Below are 22,347 nucleotides of genomic sequence, written 5' to 3' on the forward strand. Positions count from 1 at the left end.
AGGATGGGTGAAAACAGATGATAGGGATTAAGGAGTGCACTTGTCTGTGATGAGTACCAGATGATTAAAGTAAAAACAAACAAAAACCCAAGACAACAAACAACGTTTACAGTTTTATCTTTCTCATTTTTAAGAGAAATAATTAATCCAGAGAGTGAGAAGTAAAATATTTCATTTCAGATGATCATTTTCTTCTTACAAAAGACATGACCAAAGAAGACTGGTCATGTCATTTTATACTGTCACATCTAAGTGACATGGCAAAAGTTATCTGAAATCATTTCTCAAAAATTCAGTATAAATGTATGGAAAGCTAGCCCTATATCATCCCAGGAAAGACACTGCTTTCATCTATTTTCTCACAAATATCCTACTACCAAGGGAATAACTTATATTTTAAAAATATAAGACTTCTTCCTTGCCTCCTCCCTGCCCACCCCAAAGAAGATAACTAGAGAGGCTTTATTTTTTTACCTTGTGCCTATATCCTTTTTCTTTTTGCTTCCCTCTTCTCCTAAGAACAGGTAGCTCTTCAAATTGATGTCTGCCTTCGAACATGACGATTGCTTTTCCAGCCACCCAGGCTCTCTCTGAAGGGTCCCCAAAAGCCTCCACGTAGTACTGTCGATAGGGCCTCCGGTTTGAAACTAGATAAAAATAAGAACCAGTGTGATTATTTTAAAATGATGGCTGTTCATCTTCAAGAGAACAGCCTACCACTACTGCCAAAGAAATCTCTACTTAAAAAAAGAAGAAGAAGAAGAAGAGGTCAGAGAGGGGAAATTTTTAAATATTCAATTCATGTGGCAAGAAAATGCATAAGAGTTTATAAAAGAACTTCAGTGGTTTGGTTGGGTGCTATATATTCCAAACCAGTTAGATTGATGAGTCACTCATAGAACAAATTAATATAACAATCAACTAACTTCCTTTTATCCTCAGTCTATAAAGTCTTATACAGTTATTACCAGAAAATGCAAAGAGCATGTAAGCCACAACACCACAAATACAATAATCAGTAAGAACCAACCACCAAACAAACTTTAAAACACTATGCTAAAATATAAGGGAGGAAAACAATGCTTCAACACCTTCCCATGTATGACGCCCTAACATTTATGGAATGGCAACTACGGACCAGGCACTCGCTCACATTGACTGCTCTGCGTGGAGTCTTAGTCTTCACAACAACCAACTCTACAAAATAAGTAGCACAATCCCCCTTTTATACACATGGTAAGTAGAATAACTTCAGAGAGGGCAAATTCAGAGTGAAACATTGACTTTACAGAGAAAGCAGAACCTAATATTTCAAAATACAGAAATTAAAAAAAAAGGAAATCCCAAGAGCAATAAAAACAAAAAGAAATCCAGTTATTCTATAGTTTCTTAGTTGTCAAAGTTCTAAGCATACAATTATCAAAAATAAAAACAATACAGATCTTGTCCAGAAAAGATTATAATCAAATTTACATATCGGCATTTTTCGTATCAGTAAAAAATGTCACAAAAGAAATATCAGGACTACACAACATATAATAATGTTTTTTTTAAACATGGAATAATTTACCTCTATTTAGAAAAGGAAATCATCTAATATAAAACTTCACTTATATAGTAATTCACATCTAATGCCCTTAATGACCATTCAAAAAAAAAAAATCCAAATATCTCTGAATAAAAAAACAGGAAAAGTCTACTTCCTTCAGAATAGAAAAAGAAAGAAGGAAAGGAAAGGAAAATAAAGAAAAGAAAGGGGAGGGGAGATGTATAAACTCAACATTAGAATAAGTATAAAGAGCTGTAAATACTTGCAAAACTCAGTCTCCACAGTAATTGGAAGAGTAGCCAAAATATCAAGTAAATTTCAAAGGCAGCTTCTTAACAAATGCTAATTTCAAAACTATACAACCAAAGAATGAGGAGTACCTATGAGCTCTCATAAACTTTAGTTGAAATGGCTACTTTCCATAAAAATACACCTTAGTAATTACAACCTGGTTGGATTTTGATTTTTAGTCCATTTCAAAAACAAGTCTTATGAAAAAACTTAACTCCTTAGTCTCGACCTACTAAATTAAATCCTTCCATAGAAACCACCTCTAGAGGGGGATTAAAATTGGTAAGATATATATGTACCTATAGAGAAGTTCAGAAGGTCAACTTGAGAAGTACATAATTCTCCCATAAATAAGTAAATTCAATCAACACGGCCTGAACACTTATGATGTGCCAGCACTATAAAGAGGGCAAAAAAGAAACTTACTGCCTGGTGAGTAAGAGATACACAAACAGATTATGGTAAAAGAACAAGGTAACTGCAATAACAAACATTCACTTTTTATTTTCTTTTTTTAAAGATTTACTTACTTATGAGAGAGAGAGAAGGAGAGAGACAGAGCAGAGCGAGAATGGAAGGAAGGGCAGAGGGAAAGGCAGAGAGAATTTTGTAAGCAGACTCCATGCTGGGACTGCCCGACATGGGACTTGATCTCACGATCTGAGCCAAAACCAAAAGTAGACCGCTTAACCAAACATTCACTTTTTTAAAATAACGTTAAAAAATAGAGATCATTGGGGCACCTGGATGGCTCAGTCATTTAAGCCATCGACTCCTGATTTCAGCTCAGGTCGTGATCTCAAATCCTGGAATCGAGCCCCTCCCTCCTCAGCGGGGGAGTCTGCTTGAAGATTCTCTCCCCCTCTGCCCCTCCCCTCACTCGTGGGCATGCTCTCTAGCTCTCTCAAATAAATAAATGAATAAATCTTAAAACAAAAAAAGTGGAGATCATTAATTAAAGGACAAATAGAACACCTGAGCATAATTTTTAAAGGTAAATAAACAGTTTGTTAAGAAGAGAATTCCAGCATGAAGGCCCAGAACCTTCAAAGGCATGAATGAATAAACAGCTGGGAACTAAAAGTAGTTCAGAACACTAAATCATAAAAACTCAGCAGGTAAGCAGTGGCTAGACCTCAAAGAGCTTGATGCCATGTTAGGAGCCTAACCATTGTGTGAACTCTTGGCATTGAGGAGGCTCATTTAAACTGTGGAACCACAGGCTCAGTTTTGGGTCTTAGAAAGATAAATCTACCTGACCTTGGAATAACATATTCAAGAGAAAACAGAGAGGAGACTCAGTAGACCAGAGATTACCAAAATAGTGTACATGTGAGATGACTAGAACCTAAACTAAGGCAAGTAACACTGGGAATCAAGAAAACAAAATTTGGAAAAAAAAAAAAAAAGTTTTTTTTAGACAAAGACTTGTCAAGTAATAAAAAATCAGAAGGGTGCCTGCCTGGCTGAGGCAGACGAGCATACACTCTTGATTTTGGCTAGGGTCATGAGTTCAAGCCTCATGATGGATATAGAGATGACTTAAATAAAAAAAAAAAAAAAGAACAGATATTTGAACACCAATGTTCATAGCAGTATTATTCACAACAGCCAAAACGTGGAAATAACCCCAAATGTCCACTGAAGGATGAACAAAATGTGGCATATACATACAATGGAATATTACTGAACCTTGAAAATGTATGAAGTACTGGCACATGGATGAACTTTAAAGACATTATGCTAAGTGAAATAAGCCAAACACAAATAAGCAAATATTGTATAATTCTACTTTTATGAGGTACCTAGAATAGTCATAGACAAAGAAAGAGGAACACTACTGACCAGGGGCTAAAAGTTCTTACTAAATGAGAATGGATTTTCAGTGTAAAAATAGGAAAAGGTTCTGGATATGCATAGTGGTAATAACTGCACAACAATGTGAATGTACTTAATGCCACTAAACTGTACACTTAAAAATGGTTAAAATGGGGCGCCCGGGTGGCACAGCCAGTTGAGGGTCCAACTCTTGGTTTCGGCTCAGGTAGTGATCTCAGGGTCAAGAGATTTGAGCCCCATGTTGGGCTCCACTGTCAGCACAGTCTGCTTGAGACTCTCTCCCTCTACCCCCAAATAAATAAATCCTTTTTTTTTTAAAAATAGTTAAAATGGTACATTTGTGGGGTGCCTCTTGGTATCAGCTCAGGTCTTGATCTTGAGGTTGTGGGACTGAGCTCCAGGTCAGACTTTGTGCTAAGCATGGAGTCTGCTTGTCCCTTTCCCTCTGTTCCTCCCCTCCCCACCATCCTCTCTCAAATAAATAAATAAATAAATAAATAAATAAATAAATAAATAAATAAAATCATTTTAAAAATAAATAGAAAATAAAACGGTAAATTTGTTATGTGTATTTTAGCACATAGTATTGGTGAGGATGTAGAGAAATAAGAATCCTCACACTGGTGGAAATCTGAACTGGTGCAGCAGCTTTTCAAAGCAGTCTGGCAGTACTTCAAACAGCTACAGAGAGTTAACATGTGAGCCATCAATTCTACTCCTGGGTATATACTCAAGATTTGAAAACATTATGTCCACACTAAAACTTACACACAAATATTCACAGCAGTACTATTCTGAATAGCCATAAGGTAGAAATAGTCCAAATGTCCACTAACTGATGAATTCATAAATAAAAAAGTGGGGTCTATCCATATAATGGAGTATTATTTACTATGAAACAGAATGAAATACTGATACATGAATAGACTCTGAAAGTATTACACTAAGTGAAAGAAGAAGTCACAAAGGACCACATAGTATATGATACCATTTATATGAAATGTCTAGAATATGCAAATCTATAGAGATAGAAAAATATATTACTTGTTATTTAGGGTGAAGAGGTGTAAGGGGTGAGAAGACTGGGGAGAAGGTAGATAAAGGGTATGAGGTTTCTTTCTGGGATGATGAAAATATTCTAAAACTGACTATTGGTGGTAGTTACTTGACCCTGAATATACCAAAAACCACTCACTGAATCAATTTTAGGCTCTGTAAATTATATCTCAAAAAAGTTGTATAGAAAATAAAGGATCTGGGGGCGCCTGGGTGGCACAGTGGTTAAGCGTCTGCCTTCGGCTCAGGGCGTGATCCCGGCGTTATGGGATCAAGCCCCATATCAGGCTCCTCCGCTATGAGCCTGCTTCTTCTTCTCCCACTCCCCCTGCTTGGGTTCCTTCTCTCGCTGGCTGTCTCTATCTCTGTTGCATAAATAAATAAAATCTTTAAAAAAAAAAGAAAATTGTAAGGAGAGAATATACATTTACAATACTGTAATATATTTACTGAGAAAAATCTGTGTAAAAAGGATTATATAAGGACCCGTACAATTCAAATCCGTGTTTTTCAAGGGTCAACAACATAAAGCTCTAGGTAAGAGTTCCTCAAGATGATGAAAATGACAAATTAGTGGGGCACCTGGGTGGCTCAGTTGGTTAAACATCCCATTATTGATTTCAATTCAGGTCATGACCTCAGGGTTGTGAGATCTGAGCCCTGGGTCAGGCTCTGCACTGGGCATAGAGGCTGCTTAAGATTCTCTCTCTCCCTCTGCCAACTCCACCTACCCTCTCCCTCTCTTAAAAAACAAACAAAAAATGACAAATTACCAATATATCAGATCATGTGGAAAAAATTAAAACTAGGAGAGTTTTACTATGAATTAATAACAAATACATAAAATAACTAAGAACCCTCTCCTTCACCAACACACAGAGACAACTGCAGAAAAATCAGAAGGTTCTGAGGGCACAGAAAGCACTGGACACCACATGGCTAAGCCATGAACACTGTTAACATGATAACATACATACTGAATTCCTAACCAAAATTATAATATAACAGGTAAGACAGCAGGATGTCGGAGGTAGGTGGGAGGTAAGGCCCGATGGAAATGACTAATCCACAACTTCTACAGTGAGAAGTAAAAAGTAATTCAGAAGGATGAATTCTGAGATACAGAGGTAACTATCAAAAGATCCAGCTGACAGAGTTAAAGGTGCTTAGAAAGAGGGATATTAGAAAAAAAGAGGGATATAGCCACAGCAGACTGTTTTCCAAGCAAAGCCTGTAGAATCAACCATGTAACTTTCAAAATTATATGCACCTTGTATAATAAAAGTAAATAATGACTTTAAAAAGTGATTTTATAAAAACTTGGGTTTTCTAACACCATTTGAAATATTTGGCTTTGCTAGGAAAACAAACATGGATGATCACAATAATATGAACACTGCACTATAATTTTTAATTTTTCACTGATACCAGCTAATAATTAATACAAAGTAGTAATTGTTGAACCTATGTAAAGTGTATACAGGTGTTCATTGTGTTACTCTTCAATTTGTCTATAGATTTGAAACTTTCAAAATAAAAAGTTGAAGGGGAAAATTACAATGCTACAGAAGAGTCAAACGTTAATACTGGTCATAGCTTCAGTGTGGTGGGGAGCAGGGATTACTTTGACAGCAGTCTATCCGAAATTTCCTACTACTGGGAACTGTCAACAGCAAGACCAGTAATTCCACCAAGTTATATGCCGTGAAGGAGATAAGCAGAAAAAGGAGCACATTCAAAGAAAAATGGAGAGTTAACTACTAAGAGGTATTAATTAGGCTTTCCAGAACCTGGCTGACTATAGCTTGCCATAAACTATAGGGAAATGAAAACAAAAGTGAAAAATGCTACAAGAAAATGGGGAAAGTAGCTGTAAGGTTAAATAGATCCATTTTACCATGTTTAATCATTTCTTCAGGAGGAAGTTATATAAATTCACCCTTTCTGCTAAGCTCACGTAAATTTATGAGTTTTAACCTTTTTATAGGCTGAAAACAAAACATCGTATTTTCCAGTCAGTAACAGCCCTTGCTCTTTGGTATGATCACATTCTCCACTCAAGATAAAGGAGCCAGACAAGAACACTCAAGTACACCACACCAAACCTCCAGTCGCTGCACTCTTACCCACCCCTAATGCTAAGGGTGCTGCCCCTTCTCCCACTGAGGCCAATTTCTCACCGTGGTACCAAACCCATCCACCTCTTCTTTTCCCAGAAATCCTATGTTATGATCCTGCCTTTGATCCCTTACTACTCCTGTCTTCACTCCCTATTTCCAGAACTCTTCTCATCAGCACTACTAACATAATCATCCCCACCTTTAGCAATCCTTCTGGACCCCATATCTTTCTCTACCTACAGCATCCCCACTTCTCATAACACCAAAAATACCACTGATATCTAGCTCCTTACACCTAATGGACATTTTATTTGATCACCAGGCAAGTTCAACCAAATCAATCACATCTTCCTTATCAAAACATGCTAGTCACCAATACGACATACCAAATAATCCTGGTTTTCTTCTTCCATTTCGATTTTTTCCCATCTCTTTTCCAAGCTCAGTATCCTCCATACAGACCTCAAATGCTTCCTTCCTCAAAGCCCACCCTTTTTCTCACTGTATATTTTATCACAAGCCATCTCATCCATGGCTTGCCCATGGCTTCAGTTAATATCAACAAGCAGAGGTCACCCTGTAGTTACCAACGTAGTTACTCTATGGATAGGAGACCTCTCTGAGCCAGAGCACATACTAGTTTCTGTGCCTGGAACCATCTTCTCCTTCTTTCCCTAGTTAATTCCTACTCATCTTCTCACCTCTCAGACCAAAGATACTTTACTAACATAACTGCCCCGAATACCCTACACTGGAAGTCCAAATTACGTACCCCTGCTATATCACTGACTGAACACCAGGATTTATCTTTGGACACACTTCTCAGTGAAGCAATTATCTATTTGTCTGATTATTTTCTGGTATCTTGTCTCTTTAACTGGACTCTATAAACAAGGGCAAGCAGAAGTGATGTTTTGCCCGTTACTGGATCCTACTACCTAGCATACTACCCATACAATATAGTTAGAAACTGCTGAATAAATGGCATGGACCCAATTAGTGTGCGTGAATAGTATAACGAGTAAGAAACTTAACAGGAAGGGTAGAGGGGAGGACTAAAAGAATTTACTAGTAGTACTTTAATGTCCAAATAGGCCACAAAGATTAAGATATCATTTAAAAAAATAAAACACTGAGCTATAAAGGTCTTTAGGTACCTCAATATTCAATATCTGAAATATAAAATCAAATCCAGCAATCCCACTTTTGATACATGTACACGTGAAAGTTATTCTTTATACCACTGTTGTGTGCGCAGAAACACATTTATGTTATGTACATATGTATACAAAGACTTCACAAACAAGATTAAAAACAACCTAAACATCCACCAACAGGAAAATGGTTATATAAAGTATAACATAATCAAAAAGTGGAAAACTATACAGTTGTTGAGAGAGAGAGAGAAAGTCTTCAATGCACTAACATGGAAAACCTCTAAGAAGTTAAAAAAAAAAGTGTAGAACATAAAAAAATATGCTGTTGTGTTAAAAAGATGAGAATATATACTTCAATATACATAAAAATACTCTAGAAACAAACATTAAAAACAACTGGTTACTCTCTGGAAAGAAGAGAAAGAATGGGGCAGATCAGAGAAAAGGAGGAAGTGAGTTTTTTTTAAATTATGAATATATCACCTATTCAAAAACTAAAATACATATATTAAATCACAAAACATCTTAACAGAAAAAAGGCAGCTCAAGATCAAAATTCAGTCCCTACCTTGTAGCATTTTAAGCATACCTGAGATTCAAATAGAACAAAGTAAGAAACAAACTATTATTAAAGGGAATGCTCTAAATCAAGATTTTACAATTCAAAATTAAAAGGATTCTTTATAATTGTTTCAGCTTTAAAGCTTAACAGCAATGATACAAACCTGAAGACTGAGGTAGAAAACCTAAATAAACTGAAAAGTGATTCTAGACAATGTAAGCTTTAGGTAATAAACCTAGTATTTTCCTGTCATCTATAAATAGAGTAAGAAGTTTTAAATCATAAAGTAAAATAAAACTTTAAAAAAATTCATAAAGGTAAAATACATTAATAACAATTCATTCACCAAATGCTCAAAGGTAAAACTATATTACTACTAAAGGCGACAAAAATTAGGTTATACTAAAGGCAACTACAAGTTTTTTACTCCATACTGTATATTATCATGTATAATCAACTACTAGTATTACCTTTCATTTTTGAATGTGTGTTAATCAACGGATCAGAACAAATCCTGCAGGGCCACCATGGGCGTCTCTTGAATTTTGCCCAGATGAGATCTCCAACTTCATACTTCAGTGGCGTAGACTTTTTCTTGGGTTGACACTTTAGACAGACAAAACATGGGGCATCAATAAGAATCAAAACCTTTTGAAACAGTGTACCATTTTCCTATTAATCTTCTGAGAAAGCAGAATTCTATAGAATTCTAGATGAAAACACTCCAGCTACAATTACAAAGCAAGTACAACTAAATCATTCTGTCTTAATGTTCATAACATAGCCCTCTATAAAGTAGCAGCTCTCAATTTATACTTGTTTTATATAACTAATCTACCTACATTCATGGAGAAAATAATTATTTTCATTAATAAAAAAGTGAAAAACTGAAAAAAGAAACAGAATCATCCCCAGGAAAAGATACCTTTGCCCTACTCCCTGGATTACAACACAACATATGGGGGGGGCGGATTATAAAAAGAATTTATGAACAATGTCAAGAGTCTATGTTCCCAATACAATGTGTCAATTCTATCTCAATACAATGGGGGCAGGGCGCAGGGAAACTGTGGTCCCTTCTGCAGGTGATATTCTACATCCTTCTCAAACAAACATGGACATTCCTACTAATTAACAATAATAGCTCTAATGAAATAATCCTGAAAGCTATAGGCTAGACCCTAGCAATGTCAATGCAACTGACTTTGACTTTTTCCAGGACCTCCAGAACAGTATACTCCACAACTCCAAGCAACACCATTCATGCAGAATAAATTCAATATGAATCAAGCTCCTTGGACTTGTCTAATGCAGAGATTTTGGCTGCATCTTTTCTCCAAAACCAATATCCCTAACTGATCTGCAATCCAACATCCTTCATCTCCACTCTAAACCCATGGCCATGCCTTTAACACACTTACATAAGCAGACCTCCTGCCTTAATGAACACAGCTTTGTATTTAGTAGGGATAAGCTTTCCACCTGTGAAACACCACACGAAGGAGTTGCAAGTGTACTGAGATGTTCCTGGGTAGTAGCCAAAAGCAGCACCCAGGGTACCTGGACAAAGATCAACCTCTTCCATTTACATTAAGGAGACACAAACGTACTATGATTTTCTCTAAGTGCTATGTCTTGAAAAAGGCTTGGTGATCCTCCTTCAGACTCAATCTTCCCTCATTAATACTTAAAACGGATTAAGCATTCAATAAAGTCTATCCTAGATGAATTGACTAAAATCATTCAAATAAATTATGAATATTGCTCCTCCACAGAATATCAAAGGATGGGGCTCAACTCAAAGATTTTTAAGTTACCAATTCAACTTTAAGACTCCGTTTTCAGACAGAAATTAAATTTCATAGAATGCCCTTATTGAAAATATCGTGATTATTTCTTCAAGTATAGTTACTAGGAAATGAGACACTACATCTTATTCTTTAAAAGAAAAAAAAAAAAGACTATTTTTGCCTGTTACCAGTTTGTAAGTCATCAGAAAACAAACAGGACTTCAAAGGTAGTTGGCTTTGAAACTTTAAAACCAAGATAAACTTTAAAACCAATTTTTTTTGAAGATTTTATTTATTTCTCAGAAAGAGAGAGAGCACAACAAGAAAGGGAGCTGCAGGCAGAGGAAGAAGCAGACTTCCCACCGAGCAAGGAGCCTGACTCCAGACTTGATCCCAGGACCCTGGGATTATGACTTGAGCCAAAGGCAGATGCTTAACCAACCGGGCCACCCAGGTGCCTAAAAACAAATTTTTTATTTGCCTGTACAGAAAACTACAATTTGAGGGGGCGCCTGGGTGGCTCAGTCGTTAAGCGTCTGCCTTAGGCTCAGGGCGTGATCCTGGCGTTCTGGGATTGAGCCCCACATCAGGCTCCTTCGCTGGGAGCCTGCTTCTTCCCCTCCCACTCCCCCTGCTTGCGTTCCCTCTCTCACTGTCTGTCTCTCTCTCTGTCAAATAAATAAAATCTTTTAAAAAAAAACAAAACACTACAATTTGAGTAGGTTCCCATAAATTTCTGATACAATTTATGATCATTTAATTTATTTGGCAATCACTGGTATTGACTTATTTATTCAAGTCCTAAATTACTCTAAACATATTAACTAACATTTACTTGAGGTTTGCTATGTGCTAGACACTGTTCCTTTTTTAATCCTCTTAAGGCAGATACTGAGCATATTACTTATTTTACTATTCACTTATTTTATTGTATGTCTGAAGTCATATAGTATTTAATAAGTTGGCAGAGCCAGGATTCGAATCTGGATAAACTCTCAACCACTTCCTAATCATCCAGTAATAATTGTTATATGCTTTATGACAAATTAAGCCATAATCAATCTATGATATGATACTGGTTCAGTCTTCCCCTCATATTACTTCAACAAAACGATTATACTATATTATCAGAAACTATAGCCATAAAATACATGCTTTCAATGTCAACTATATTTCAATAATTTTTTTAAAAATATACTTTCCAATAGACAGCAAGAAAGGAATATGAGTAGAATAAGGTAAAGCCAGAAGCTGAATCACACAACCAGACAAAGCAGCAATGAGTTCTATCTTATGACTCCATCAGGAATGTCATCTTAAACAAGTCACATAATACAGCCTCAGCTTCCTAAGCCACAGAAATCAGGAAAGAAACATCTGCTGTACCATGAACCAACAAAATGAAAGCAATAATTCTATTCCTAACATTGTGACCCAAAGAAAGTAATCCAAATAAGTAGAATTACAGAAAAATATTTCAAGCAGTTATTTATGATAATAAAAACTTAACATCCAACAAGAGACCTGTTAAATTAATTATGCTGAAAACTCAATGAAATATGCAAAATGCAGGTGAAATTATGGAATACTGAAAATGTAATACACACCCACACGTATTATATACCAACCATTTAGAAACTATGCTGAAACTGAAATGATGATTTAAAAAAATTAAGTTGGGACATGCATGGATGGTTCAGTCAGTTAAGCATCCAACTCTTGATTTCGGCTCTGGTCATGATCTCAGGGCTGTGGGATCAAGCCCCGAGTCGAGCCCTGAGTCAAGGCCCAAGTTGGGCTCTGTGCTTAGAAAGAAGTCTGCCTGAGATTCTCTCCCTCTCTCCCTGCCCCTCCCCTGTTCACACATTCTCTCTTTCAAACAAATAAATAAAAATCTTTTTAAAAAAATCTATATATAGAGATATATAGATATATAGACAGACGCCTGGGTGGCTCAGTTGGTTAAGCATCTGCTGTCGGCTCAGGTCATGATTCTGGGGTCCTGGGATCAAGTCCCACAACAGGCTCCCTGCTCAGTGGGTAGCCTGCTTCTCCCTCTGCCTATGGCTCCCCCTTGTGCGCTCATGCTCTCTCTCGGGCAAATAAAGAAAATCTTAAAAATAAATTTAAAAAAATATATATATATAAACAAAGTTAATGAGAAACATGAATAAAAAAGTTTCATTAAATTAATGGTATCGTGGATAAAAGATTTTCACAAACCTGAAACATTTATTATCTCCATGCTTTTTTTTTTTTAAGATTTTATTTTTATGTAATCTCTACACCCAACCTGGGGCAAGATAAAGAGTCCCATGCTCTACTGACTGAGCCAGCCAGGTACCCCCCTCCAGGTTGTCTTGACTAATTTGCCATGATGACCAAATAATACAATATATGCAAACCCACTGGAAAATAATGTCTATACAAATACATATTCTTAATAGTGTTATTAATGGACAACAACCAAATCCAACTGACTTTAGCACATAAAAAACTAGACAGAGGCAAGAATTCCAGACCAAAGAGAGGCCACCAATCACGAAGTAGAGAAAATAAGAATAAGGAAAAAAAATTATTTTTAAATATGACTCTTATCTTCAGAAGAGCTTAAATATTTCACTTGGAAAGAAAGACACCCAAATACACCAAATTCTTAAACCCTTAATTCAAACGCATACAGATGTACTAAACAACCACAACAGAAAGCTCAATAAGAGACACAAAGATGAATTCCTGAACCCAAGTCACTTGAACAATATTAGGGAAGACTAACGTGAAGAAATGACATCTGAGCATTGACTGGAAGGATAGGCATATTTCAGAATGGTTTTTCCTAATATCTCTTTAAGTCCAGTTGGAAGAAATATACTGGTGTTAAGCCTTTTTATATACATTGTTGAGCTGAACTGTGCTCACCCAAAAGTATGCCCCACAATACCTGTTAAGTGAGACTTCATTTGGAAATAGGGTCTTTGAGATAAACAAGATGAGATCAATTAGGGTGGGTTCCTAATCCAAAACAAATGTGTCCTTATTAAAGAAAAATCTGGAAGCAGACGTACATACATAGAGGGAAGATGATGAAGACACAAGGAAAACGCCTTCTACCAACCAAGAACTGCTGAGGCATTAGGAGAGGTATGGAACATATTCTCACAAGCCCTCAGAAAAAAAAAAAACTTGACATTCTATTTCTAGTCTCCAAAACTGTGATACTATTAAATTTCTGTTGTTTAAGCCACCCACTTTGTGGCACTTTATTACGGCAGCCCCAGAAATCCAATATACATATATTATCTTGCTTAATCCTCACATTATGAAACTGCATTATCTCCATTTTGCATTTAGATAAACTGAGGATCAAAAAGGTTAAATCACAGTGGGAAAGACTAAGATTTAAACTATTAATACTAAAGACAATGTTTTTTGAATATAACATTTTTTTTCCTTCAATTTTAACTGAATATAGCCAGAATTTGTTTTCAAAGTGTTTAAAGCCAATCTAAAAACCATTTAGGTTCAAAATCTCCATTTCCATTCTTCCATTGACAGTAACATGTTATTTCAACAGTAAACTTTCCTGTATAAACTTGTCACCACAAATTTTAAAGGACTGATACATCTCCTTCAATCACTATCAAGAAGTGGCTCTTAGCCATGGTTAAAAGACACTTTGGGTGAGATCTTTAAGCACTTCCACTAATGTAAGTTCCACCAAAGGTACAAACCAGACTATATAGCATTTCTAAGATAAAATAAACTCAGGTGGTCCAGGCATGTTCCTGGGATGTATGGGATAAAACTTAAATTGTGTTCTATTTTAATGTTAATTGAACGTTACCACAGATAATCCTTGGACACCAGTATCTTTACATGCATATCCAAAATTTAAGAGTTGAGTAAACTATTTAAAAATCAGCTAACTCACAGAACAGTATCTTTTTTTTTTTTTTAATTTTATTCTGGTAAGGATATGTAACAGAGATCTATCCTCTTAAATTTTAAGTGTACAATACATGGATGTCTATGGATACAACAAAAAATATCTTCTAAAACAACTTTTTAAAGAAAATACAGTGATACAGAACTTGAGGTAAAGAACTAGGGATGTTACCACAGAACGTACTGACAACTCTAGGACTCCGTTCTTATTTTCATTTTTTTTTCCCCTAGAGAGAGGGAGAGAGAGGAGAGCACACAATGCATGCAAGAAGGGGGTAAGGGGGGGGGTAGCACATGGAGAGGGAGAGAGAGAATCTTAAGCATGCTCCATGCCTGGTGCTTAGCCCAACTCAGGGGTCGATCTCAAGACTCTGAGATCATGATCTGAGCCAAAATCAAGAGTCGGACGCTTAACCAACTGAGCCATCCAGGTGTCTCACGAATATTTTTAATAACTTGATTTAACATACCAAGTTTTAAAGGTTGTACTAAGAACTACATTGTACATAGCTGTCTGAATTATACTTTGGAATTTCACCTTTTTCTACATAGTCAAAAGTGACTCCCTTATTCTGATGATAAAAAGAGGTAGTTCCACTATTTTACAAATAGGACACCTAAAGTAAAAGATAACATAAAACTCACAATGATGTTCCTTTAATAATATATTGAGTGGGGATGCCTAGGTGGCTCAGTTCAGCGTCTGCCTTTGGCTCAGGTCATGATCCTGGGGTCCTGGGATGAGCCCTGCGTGGGGCTCCCTGCTCCATGGGAAGTCTGCTTCTCCCTCTGCCTTACCCCCTGCTCATGCTCTCTCTCTCTAATAAATAAAATCTCTTAAAAATAAAAAAATAATAATATATTGAGCGAATAAAATAAAAATAATTTTACATTTGTGTTGTGTGCTTTACAAAAATACTAGTGATTTCATTATAATTTGATAATTTCAAAGCTTCTCTAAAAGTCTACACAGCACCAAGCCCACAGTAGGACCTCAGAGACTATAATCATCTAAACAGAAAAAAGAGACTTCCCATACTACCTCCAAGCCTAACACTTAGCCCAGTACCTGGCAAAGAGTATATGTTCAATAATTATTGTCTATCTGATTCCACAAACTGACTAACATGCTATGCTTTATTACTAAAAAAACACTTGAGCATGCATTTCAAATTAATTTCAAGGGGAGTCCTTTGCAAATCTGCCCTACAAGAAATATGGAGAGTTCTCCGGCTTTAGCTAAAGGACAATGGGCATGGCTCAAATCTACATGAATAAAGAACACAGTAAAGGTAACAAAAGAGGTAAATACGAAAGACAGAAAAGTGTATTTTTGTTTACAACACTTTTCTCACATCTGACTTAAAAGATAACTGTGTAGGGGCGCCTGGGTGGCATGGCGGTTAAAGCGCCTGCCTTCGGCTCAGGGCGTGATCCCGGCGTTACGGGATCGAGCCCCACATCGGGCTCCTCCACTATGAGCCTGCTTCTTCCTCTCCCACTCCCCCTGCTTGTGTTCCTTCTCTCGCTGGCTGTCTCTATCTCTGTTGAATAAAGAAATAAAAAATCTTAAAAAAAAAAAAAAGATAACTGTGTAAAAGAGAAATTATAAGTTTGTGTGGCTAGGCACGCATTATATATAAAAATGTATTTGTATGACAATAAAATGACAATGGAGATGAGAAGGACAGACCAATAAAGGAGCAAAGTTTTATTACTACTATTAAAATTAACTTGATATTAATACAAAACACATTGTAATAAGTTAAGATTTTACTTGCAATCTTGACTACTTAAACACAACAACCACTAAAAAAATGACTGTGTGTGTATTTGGGATCAGGGAGGGATGCTATCATATAGATGACAAGAAAATTAAAATATTACACTAGAAAATATCTATTTAACATAAAAGAAGGTAGTAACAGGATCAGAGGAACAAAAACATAAAAAATAGTAAAATGGCAGACATCAATCCTGCCTTTTCACTACTAAGATAAAATGTATATGTATTCAGGGCACCTGGGTGGCTCAGTCATCAAGCGTTTGCCTTCAGCTCAGGTCATGATCCTAGAGTTCTGGGAACAAGCCCTGCATCAGGCTCCCTGCTCAGCAGGAAGCCTGCTTCTCCCTCTCCCACTCCTCCTGCTTGTGTTCCCTCTCTCGCTGTCTCTCTCTGTGTCAAATAAATAAATAAAATCTTTTTTAAAAAAATGTATATGTATTTAAAACTATAAGTCAAACACAGAAATTGGCAGAATGGATAAAAAACATGATTCAACTCTATGATAGCCACAAGAAGACGCTTTGTATCAAATTCAAAAAAGGAGCTGAAAGAGGGACGCCTGGGTGGCTCAGTTGGTTGAGCATCCAACTCGTGACTTTGACTCAGGTCAGGATCTCAGGGTCCTGATATCGAGCCGCGGGTCAGGCTCCTGCTCGTGGGGAGTCTGCTTGAGATTCCTTCCACCTCTCTCCCTGCTCATGCAGGTGCTAGTGCTCTCTCTTTTATCCTCAAATAAATAATAAATTTTTTTTTAAAAAAAGGAATTGAAAGCAAAAGGTTGTAAAAGAAATAACATGCAAACAGTAACAAAGAGGGGTGGCTTCTTCTCTACAATAAGAACACACAAAATATACTTAAAGGAAAAACGGTTACTAGAGACAAAAGATCAAAATTTTATGACAAAAACATCAACCTAAAAGAAAGGTGTAACAATTACAAACACCATGCATCAAACCAGACTCCCAAATTCATGAAGCAATAACTGACAGAAATAAATGTAAAAAAGAGAAACAATAACAGAGATTTCAAAACCCACTTGCAGTAATGGAGAGAACTAGACAATCCATAAAGACACAAAAGCCTTGAACAGCACTATAAACCAACTACACCTAACAGGCATCTGAAAAATATTCTACCAAACAACTGCAAAATATAGTCTTTCTAAGTGCACATGAATATTCAAGGATAGACCATGTTAGGCCACAAAAATAAAATTAAAAGAACTGAAATACAGAATGTATTTTCCAAACACAATGGAATGAAATTAAAAGTCAAAAAGACAAGGAAAATTGGGAAATTAAATAGCACACTACTAAATAACCAGTAAAAGAATTCACATGGTTAAATTAAAAAATCCTCTGAATGAAAATGAACATAAAATATACCACAACTTAAAAGATGCAGCAAAATCAATTCTTAGAGGGATATTTATAGCTGCACACACGTATATATTTTTTTTCAAGATTTTATTTTATTTATTTGACAGAAACAGCCAGTGAAAGAGGGAACACGAGCAGGGGGAGTGGGAGAAGAAGAAGCAGGCTCCTAGCGGAGGAGCCTAATGTAGGGCTCAATCCCAGAACGCTGGGATCACGTCCTGAGCCGGAGGCAGACGCTTAACGACTGCGCCACCCAGGCGTCCCACACATGTATATTTTTTAAAAACTTCTCATAAACCCTAAACTTTCACCTTAATGAACTAGAAAAGGAACAGAAGACTACACCTAAAGCAAGCAGAAAGAATAATAAAAATTAGAGGGAAAATTAATAGAGAATCTAGTAAAAAAAAAAAAATGGACAAAACCAAAAAAGTTAGTTCTTCGAAAAGATCAACATAACTGATAACTCTTTAGCTAGGTGGACTAAGAAAAAAAGACTCAAGCTACTAAAATCAGAAATAAAAGTGTAGGGGCGCCTGGGTGGTGCAGTCGTTAAGCGTCTGCCTTTGGCTCAGGGCATGATCCCGGGGTCCTGGGATCAAGCTCCACATCGGGCTCTTCCGCTGGAAGCCTGCTTCTTCCTCTCCCACTCCCCCTGCTTGTGTTCCCTCTCTGGCTGGCTGTCTCTCTCTGTCAAATAAATAAATAAATAAAATCTTTAAAAAAAAGAAAGAAAGAAAGAAAAGTGTGGACATCACTACTGATTCTACAGAAACAAAAAGGATTATAAGAATAGTATGAACAACTATACACTTACAAGCTGGATAATCTAGATGAAACAGACCAAATCCTAGAAACACAAAACCTACCAACACCAAATGACATAGAAGCAGAATATCTGAATAAACCTGTAACTAGTGAGGACACTGACTCAGTGATAAGGAACCAAAAATGTCCCAACAAAGAAAAGCCCTGGACCTAATAGCTTCACTGGGATGCTGTACCAAACATTTAAATAAGAACAAACATCCATCCTTCTGAAACTCTTCCAAAAAACTAAATAGTGAGGAACACTCCCTAATTCATTGACGCCAGCATTACTGATACCAAAGTCAGATGAAGATACCACAAGAAAAAGAAAACTACAGACCAATATCCTTTACAAACACCGATGCAAAAATCTTCAACAAAATATTAGCAAAACAACTGAACGTTAAAAAAAATTATACAAAATCAAATCATTATTTTTTTAAGGATTTATTTATTTATTTTAAAAGAGAGAGAGCATGAGTTAGAGGGGCAGAGGGGGAGAGAATCCCAAATAGACTCTGTGGGGGCTTAACCAACTGTGCCACCCAGGTACCCCTCAAATCATTATTTTGTATACCTAAATCTAACATAATCTTATATGTCAATTATATGTCAATTATACGTCACTTAAAAAGCAAACCGCTAACTATAATGGAATAAAAAAATTAATAAAAACAAAGAAAAACAAAAAAACATACACCATGACCAAGTGCAATTTATTCCTGTAAGACAAGGATTGTTCAACATATGAAATCAGTAAATTTAATATACCACACTAACAGACTGGATAAAAATCACATGATCATCACCACTGATGCAGAAAAAGTATTTAACAAAATTCAATACTCATTTGTGGAAAAAAAAACACATACAACACTCAAAAACAAACTAGGAATAGGAAACTATCTCCACATAGTAAATGCCATCTATGAAAAACCCACAGAGAAGATCATGCTTAATGGTGAAAGACCAAAAGCTTTCCCTCTCAGATAAAGAACACAGAAAGGATACCTGCTTTCTCTACTTCTACTCAACAAAGTACTGGAGTTCTAGTCAGAGCAATTAAGTGAGAAAAAGAAGTAAGATACAACCATACTGAAAATGAATAGGTAAAATTATCTCTATTTGCAGATCTTATATGTAGAAACCATAAAGATCCCACAAAAGAATTTTTAAACTATTAAATGAATTCAGCAAAGTAGAAGATACAAAGGTCAACATACAAAAATCAGTTGAAGTTCTACACATTAATAATGAACAACTGAGGGGCGCCTGGGTGGCACAGCGGTTAAGCGTCTGCCTTCGGCTCAGGGCGTGATCCGGCGTTATGGGATCGAGCCCCACATCAGGCTCCTCTGCTATGAGCCTGCTTCTTCCTCTCCCACTCCCCCTGTTTGTGTTCCTTCTCTCGCTGACTATCTCTATCTCTGTCAGATAAATAAATAAATAAATAATCTTTAAAAAAAAAAAATAATGAACAACTGGGGCACATGGGTGGCTCAGTCTGTTAAGCTTCTGCCTTCAGCTCAGGTCATGATCCCAGAGTCCTGGATGGAGCATCAGGCTCCCTCTGCCCCTCCTCTCACTCATGCTCTCTTTCTCTCAAATCAATCTTTTTAAAAAATGAACAACTCTAAAAGGAAATGAAGAATTCTATTTATAATAACATCAAAAAGAATAAAATACTTAATAATTAACCAAGGAAGTAAAAGACTTGTACAATAAAAACTACAAAATGTTGCTGAAAGAAATTAAAGAAAACAAACACGTGGAAATACATCCCTTGTTTACGGATTGGAAGACTTGATATTATTAAGATGTTACTACTACTCAAAGCGATCTCCAGATTCAATGTAACCCCTATAATAATCAGAATGACATTTTTTGCAGAAATGGAACTCCTCCTAAAATTTGTATGAAATCCAAGGGACCCTGAGTAACTAAAGCAATACTGAAAAGAAGAGCTAGTACTTCCTGATTTCAAAACTCACAACAAAGCTACATTAATCAAAACCCTCGGGATGCCTGGCTGGCTCACCTGGTACAGCTTATGACTCTTGATCTCAGGATCCCAAGTTCAAGCCTGCCCCACATTTAGCATGGAGCCTATTTAAAAAACAACAAAACATCATGCTACTACTATCACAAAGATATACTGACCAGCAGAACAGAATAGAAAGCCAGAAATAAACCCTTGCATATATGGTCAAAAGATTTTGACAAGGGTACTAAAAGACCATTCAATAGAGAAAAGATAGCCTTTTCAACAAATGGTAGTGGAAAAACTGGCTATCTACATGCAAAACAATGAAATTATACCCTTATCTAACACCATATACAAAAATTAAAACAGACCAAAGACGGGCACCTGGGTGATTCAGTCAGTTAAGTATCTGCTTTCAGCTCAGGTCACCATCCCAGGGTCCTGGGATCGAGCCCTGCATCTAGCTCTCTGCTAAAGGCGGGGGGAGGGGGGATTGTCTGCTTCTCCCTCTCCCTCTGCCCCTCACCCCCCCTCACTCGTGCTAATAAACAAAATCTTTAAAAAAAAAAAAATAGATCAAAGACCTATCTGCTAATCTAGAATTCTGTATACAACAAAATTATCTTTCAAGTAAGAAAACTAAATACGATTTCAGACAATCCAAAACCAGGAGAGCTAGCCACCACCTGACTCTCAATAAGGAAAATTCTAAAAGATATACTTCAGACAAAAGGAAATCATCTTGAGTCTAAGATGTGAAAAACAAAGAAAGGAGTAATGTGCAAATGAACAGGGACTGTTAAGCAATAATGATGTCTAATGGGGTTTTAAACAAAAACAAGAATGAAGTATAAAATTCACAATACTTGGGAGTGCCTGGCTGGTTCAGCTGGTAGAGCATGTGACTCTTGATCTCAGAGTCCTGAGTTCAAGCCCCATGATGGGGATAGAGATTATTGGGGGGGGGGGGGCCTCAAAAAAAAAAATCACAATACTCCATACTGGAAAGGAGTAAATTAATAATATTAGTGTTCTTTTGCACTTTTTGAGTATAACTGACACACAATATTACATTATTTTCAACATACTGATTGGACGAGTCTACTTGCTGTATGCTCACCACAAATGTAGCTACCGTCTGTCACCATAAAGAGCTACTACAGTATCACTGACTGTGTTCTCTATGCTGTGCCTTCTATTCCCGTTATTCATTCCGTAACTGGAAGCCTCTATCTCCTCCTCTCTAAGTGTAGTAGGGCTTAAGTGTTTAAGTGTTCTTAGGATCTACATATATTTAGGGCGAAATAAAGCGTTTTAAAGTCTACGTATTGTCTGAGAAGAAAGTAATGGGAATTTTAAGTACTGATGAGTTAGGGAGGCTTGTAATTTCTAGGGTAACCTCTAGATGAAGAGAAACCAAATATGTAATTTCCAAACTTGAATGAGGGTGGAAGGAACGTAAAATGAACAATAAAAAAATAATTTAAAACCCAAAAAAGGCAGCAAAGGGGAAAAAAGAAAAATAAATCAACCAAGAGCAATTAACATGGCAAATTTAAACACAAATATACGGCTAATTAAAGTGGACTAAATGTTGATCATTTGACGAAAAAGACCATTTTTAAAAAATGTATGCCTCTAATAACAGAGACTAAAAATACATAAAGCAAAAATTGGCAGAACTACAAGAAAAAATAACACTGCAGTCATAGTGCAGATAAACTTCTCTCAGTAATTTACATACGTAAAGAAAAAAGTCACTGAGGGTTTAGAAAACATTTCAACATATGAATAACAAAATCGACCTAGTGGATATATGTAAACTACTTCACTCTAATTGTGAAATATACCTTTCAAGCACTGGGACCATTTATAAGTACTCACCATGTCCTGAGCATATGAAGTATACCTCAACCAATGTGAAAGGACTGGAATCATATGGAATATATTTCCTATCCATAATGTAATTAAATTAGCAATTAATTATGGAAATATAATGGGAATATTTCTGTTTGGAAACTAACAAGTATACTTTTTAACCTCTAATGGAATTGCTTGACCAACAAAGTCCTCAATTCT

General features: G+C 36.4%; 1 protein-coding gene across 2 annotated transcripts in view; it reads right to left on the reverse strand.

Annotated features, from left to right (window-relative positions):
- The window catches only part of NSD1 (nuclear receptor binding SET domain protein 1), a 132,805-nt gene that overhangs the window by 69,577 nt on the left and 40,881 nt on the right, over positions 1 to 22,347 (reverse strand). For both annotated transcript variants that reach the window (XM_034656669.1, XM_034656670.1), the window contains 2 exons: positions 9,045 to 9,180; positions 475 to 647 (listed from right to left, as the gene is read on the reverse strand). In XM_034656669.1, coding sequence (XP_034512560.1) covers positions 475 to 647; positions 9,045 to 9,180 — 309 coding nt within the window. The remainder of the gene's footprint in view (positions 1 to 474; positions 648 to 9,044; positions 9,181 to 22,347) is intronic.

This window comes from Ailuropoda melanoleuca, chromosome 3 (assembly GCF_002007445.2).
Source record: "Ailuropoda melanoleuca isolate Jingjing chromosome 3, ASM200744v2, whole genome shotgun sequence".
Taxonomy (NCBI): domain Eukaryota; kingdom Metazoa; phylum Chordata; class Mammalia; order Carnivora; family Ursidae; genus Ailuropoda; species Ailuropoda melanoleuca.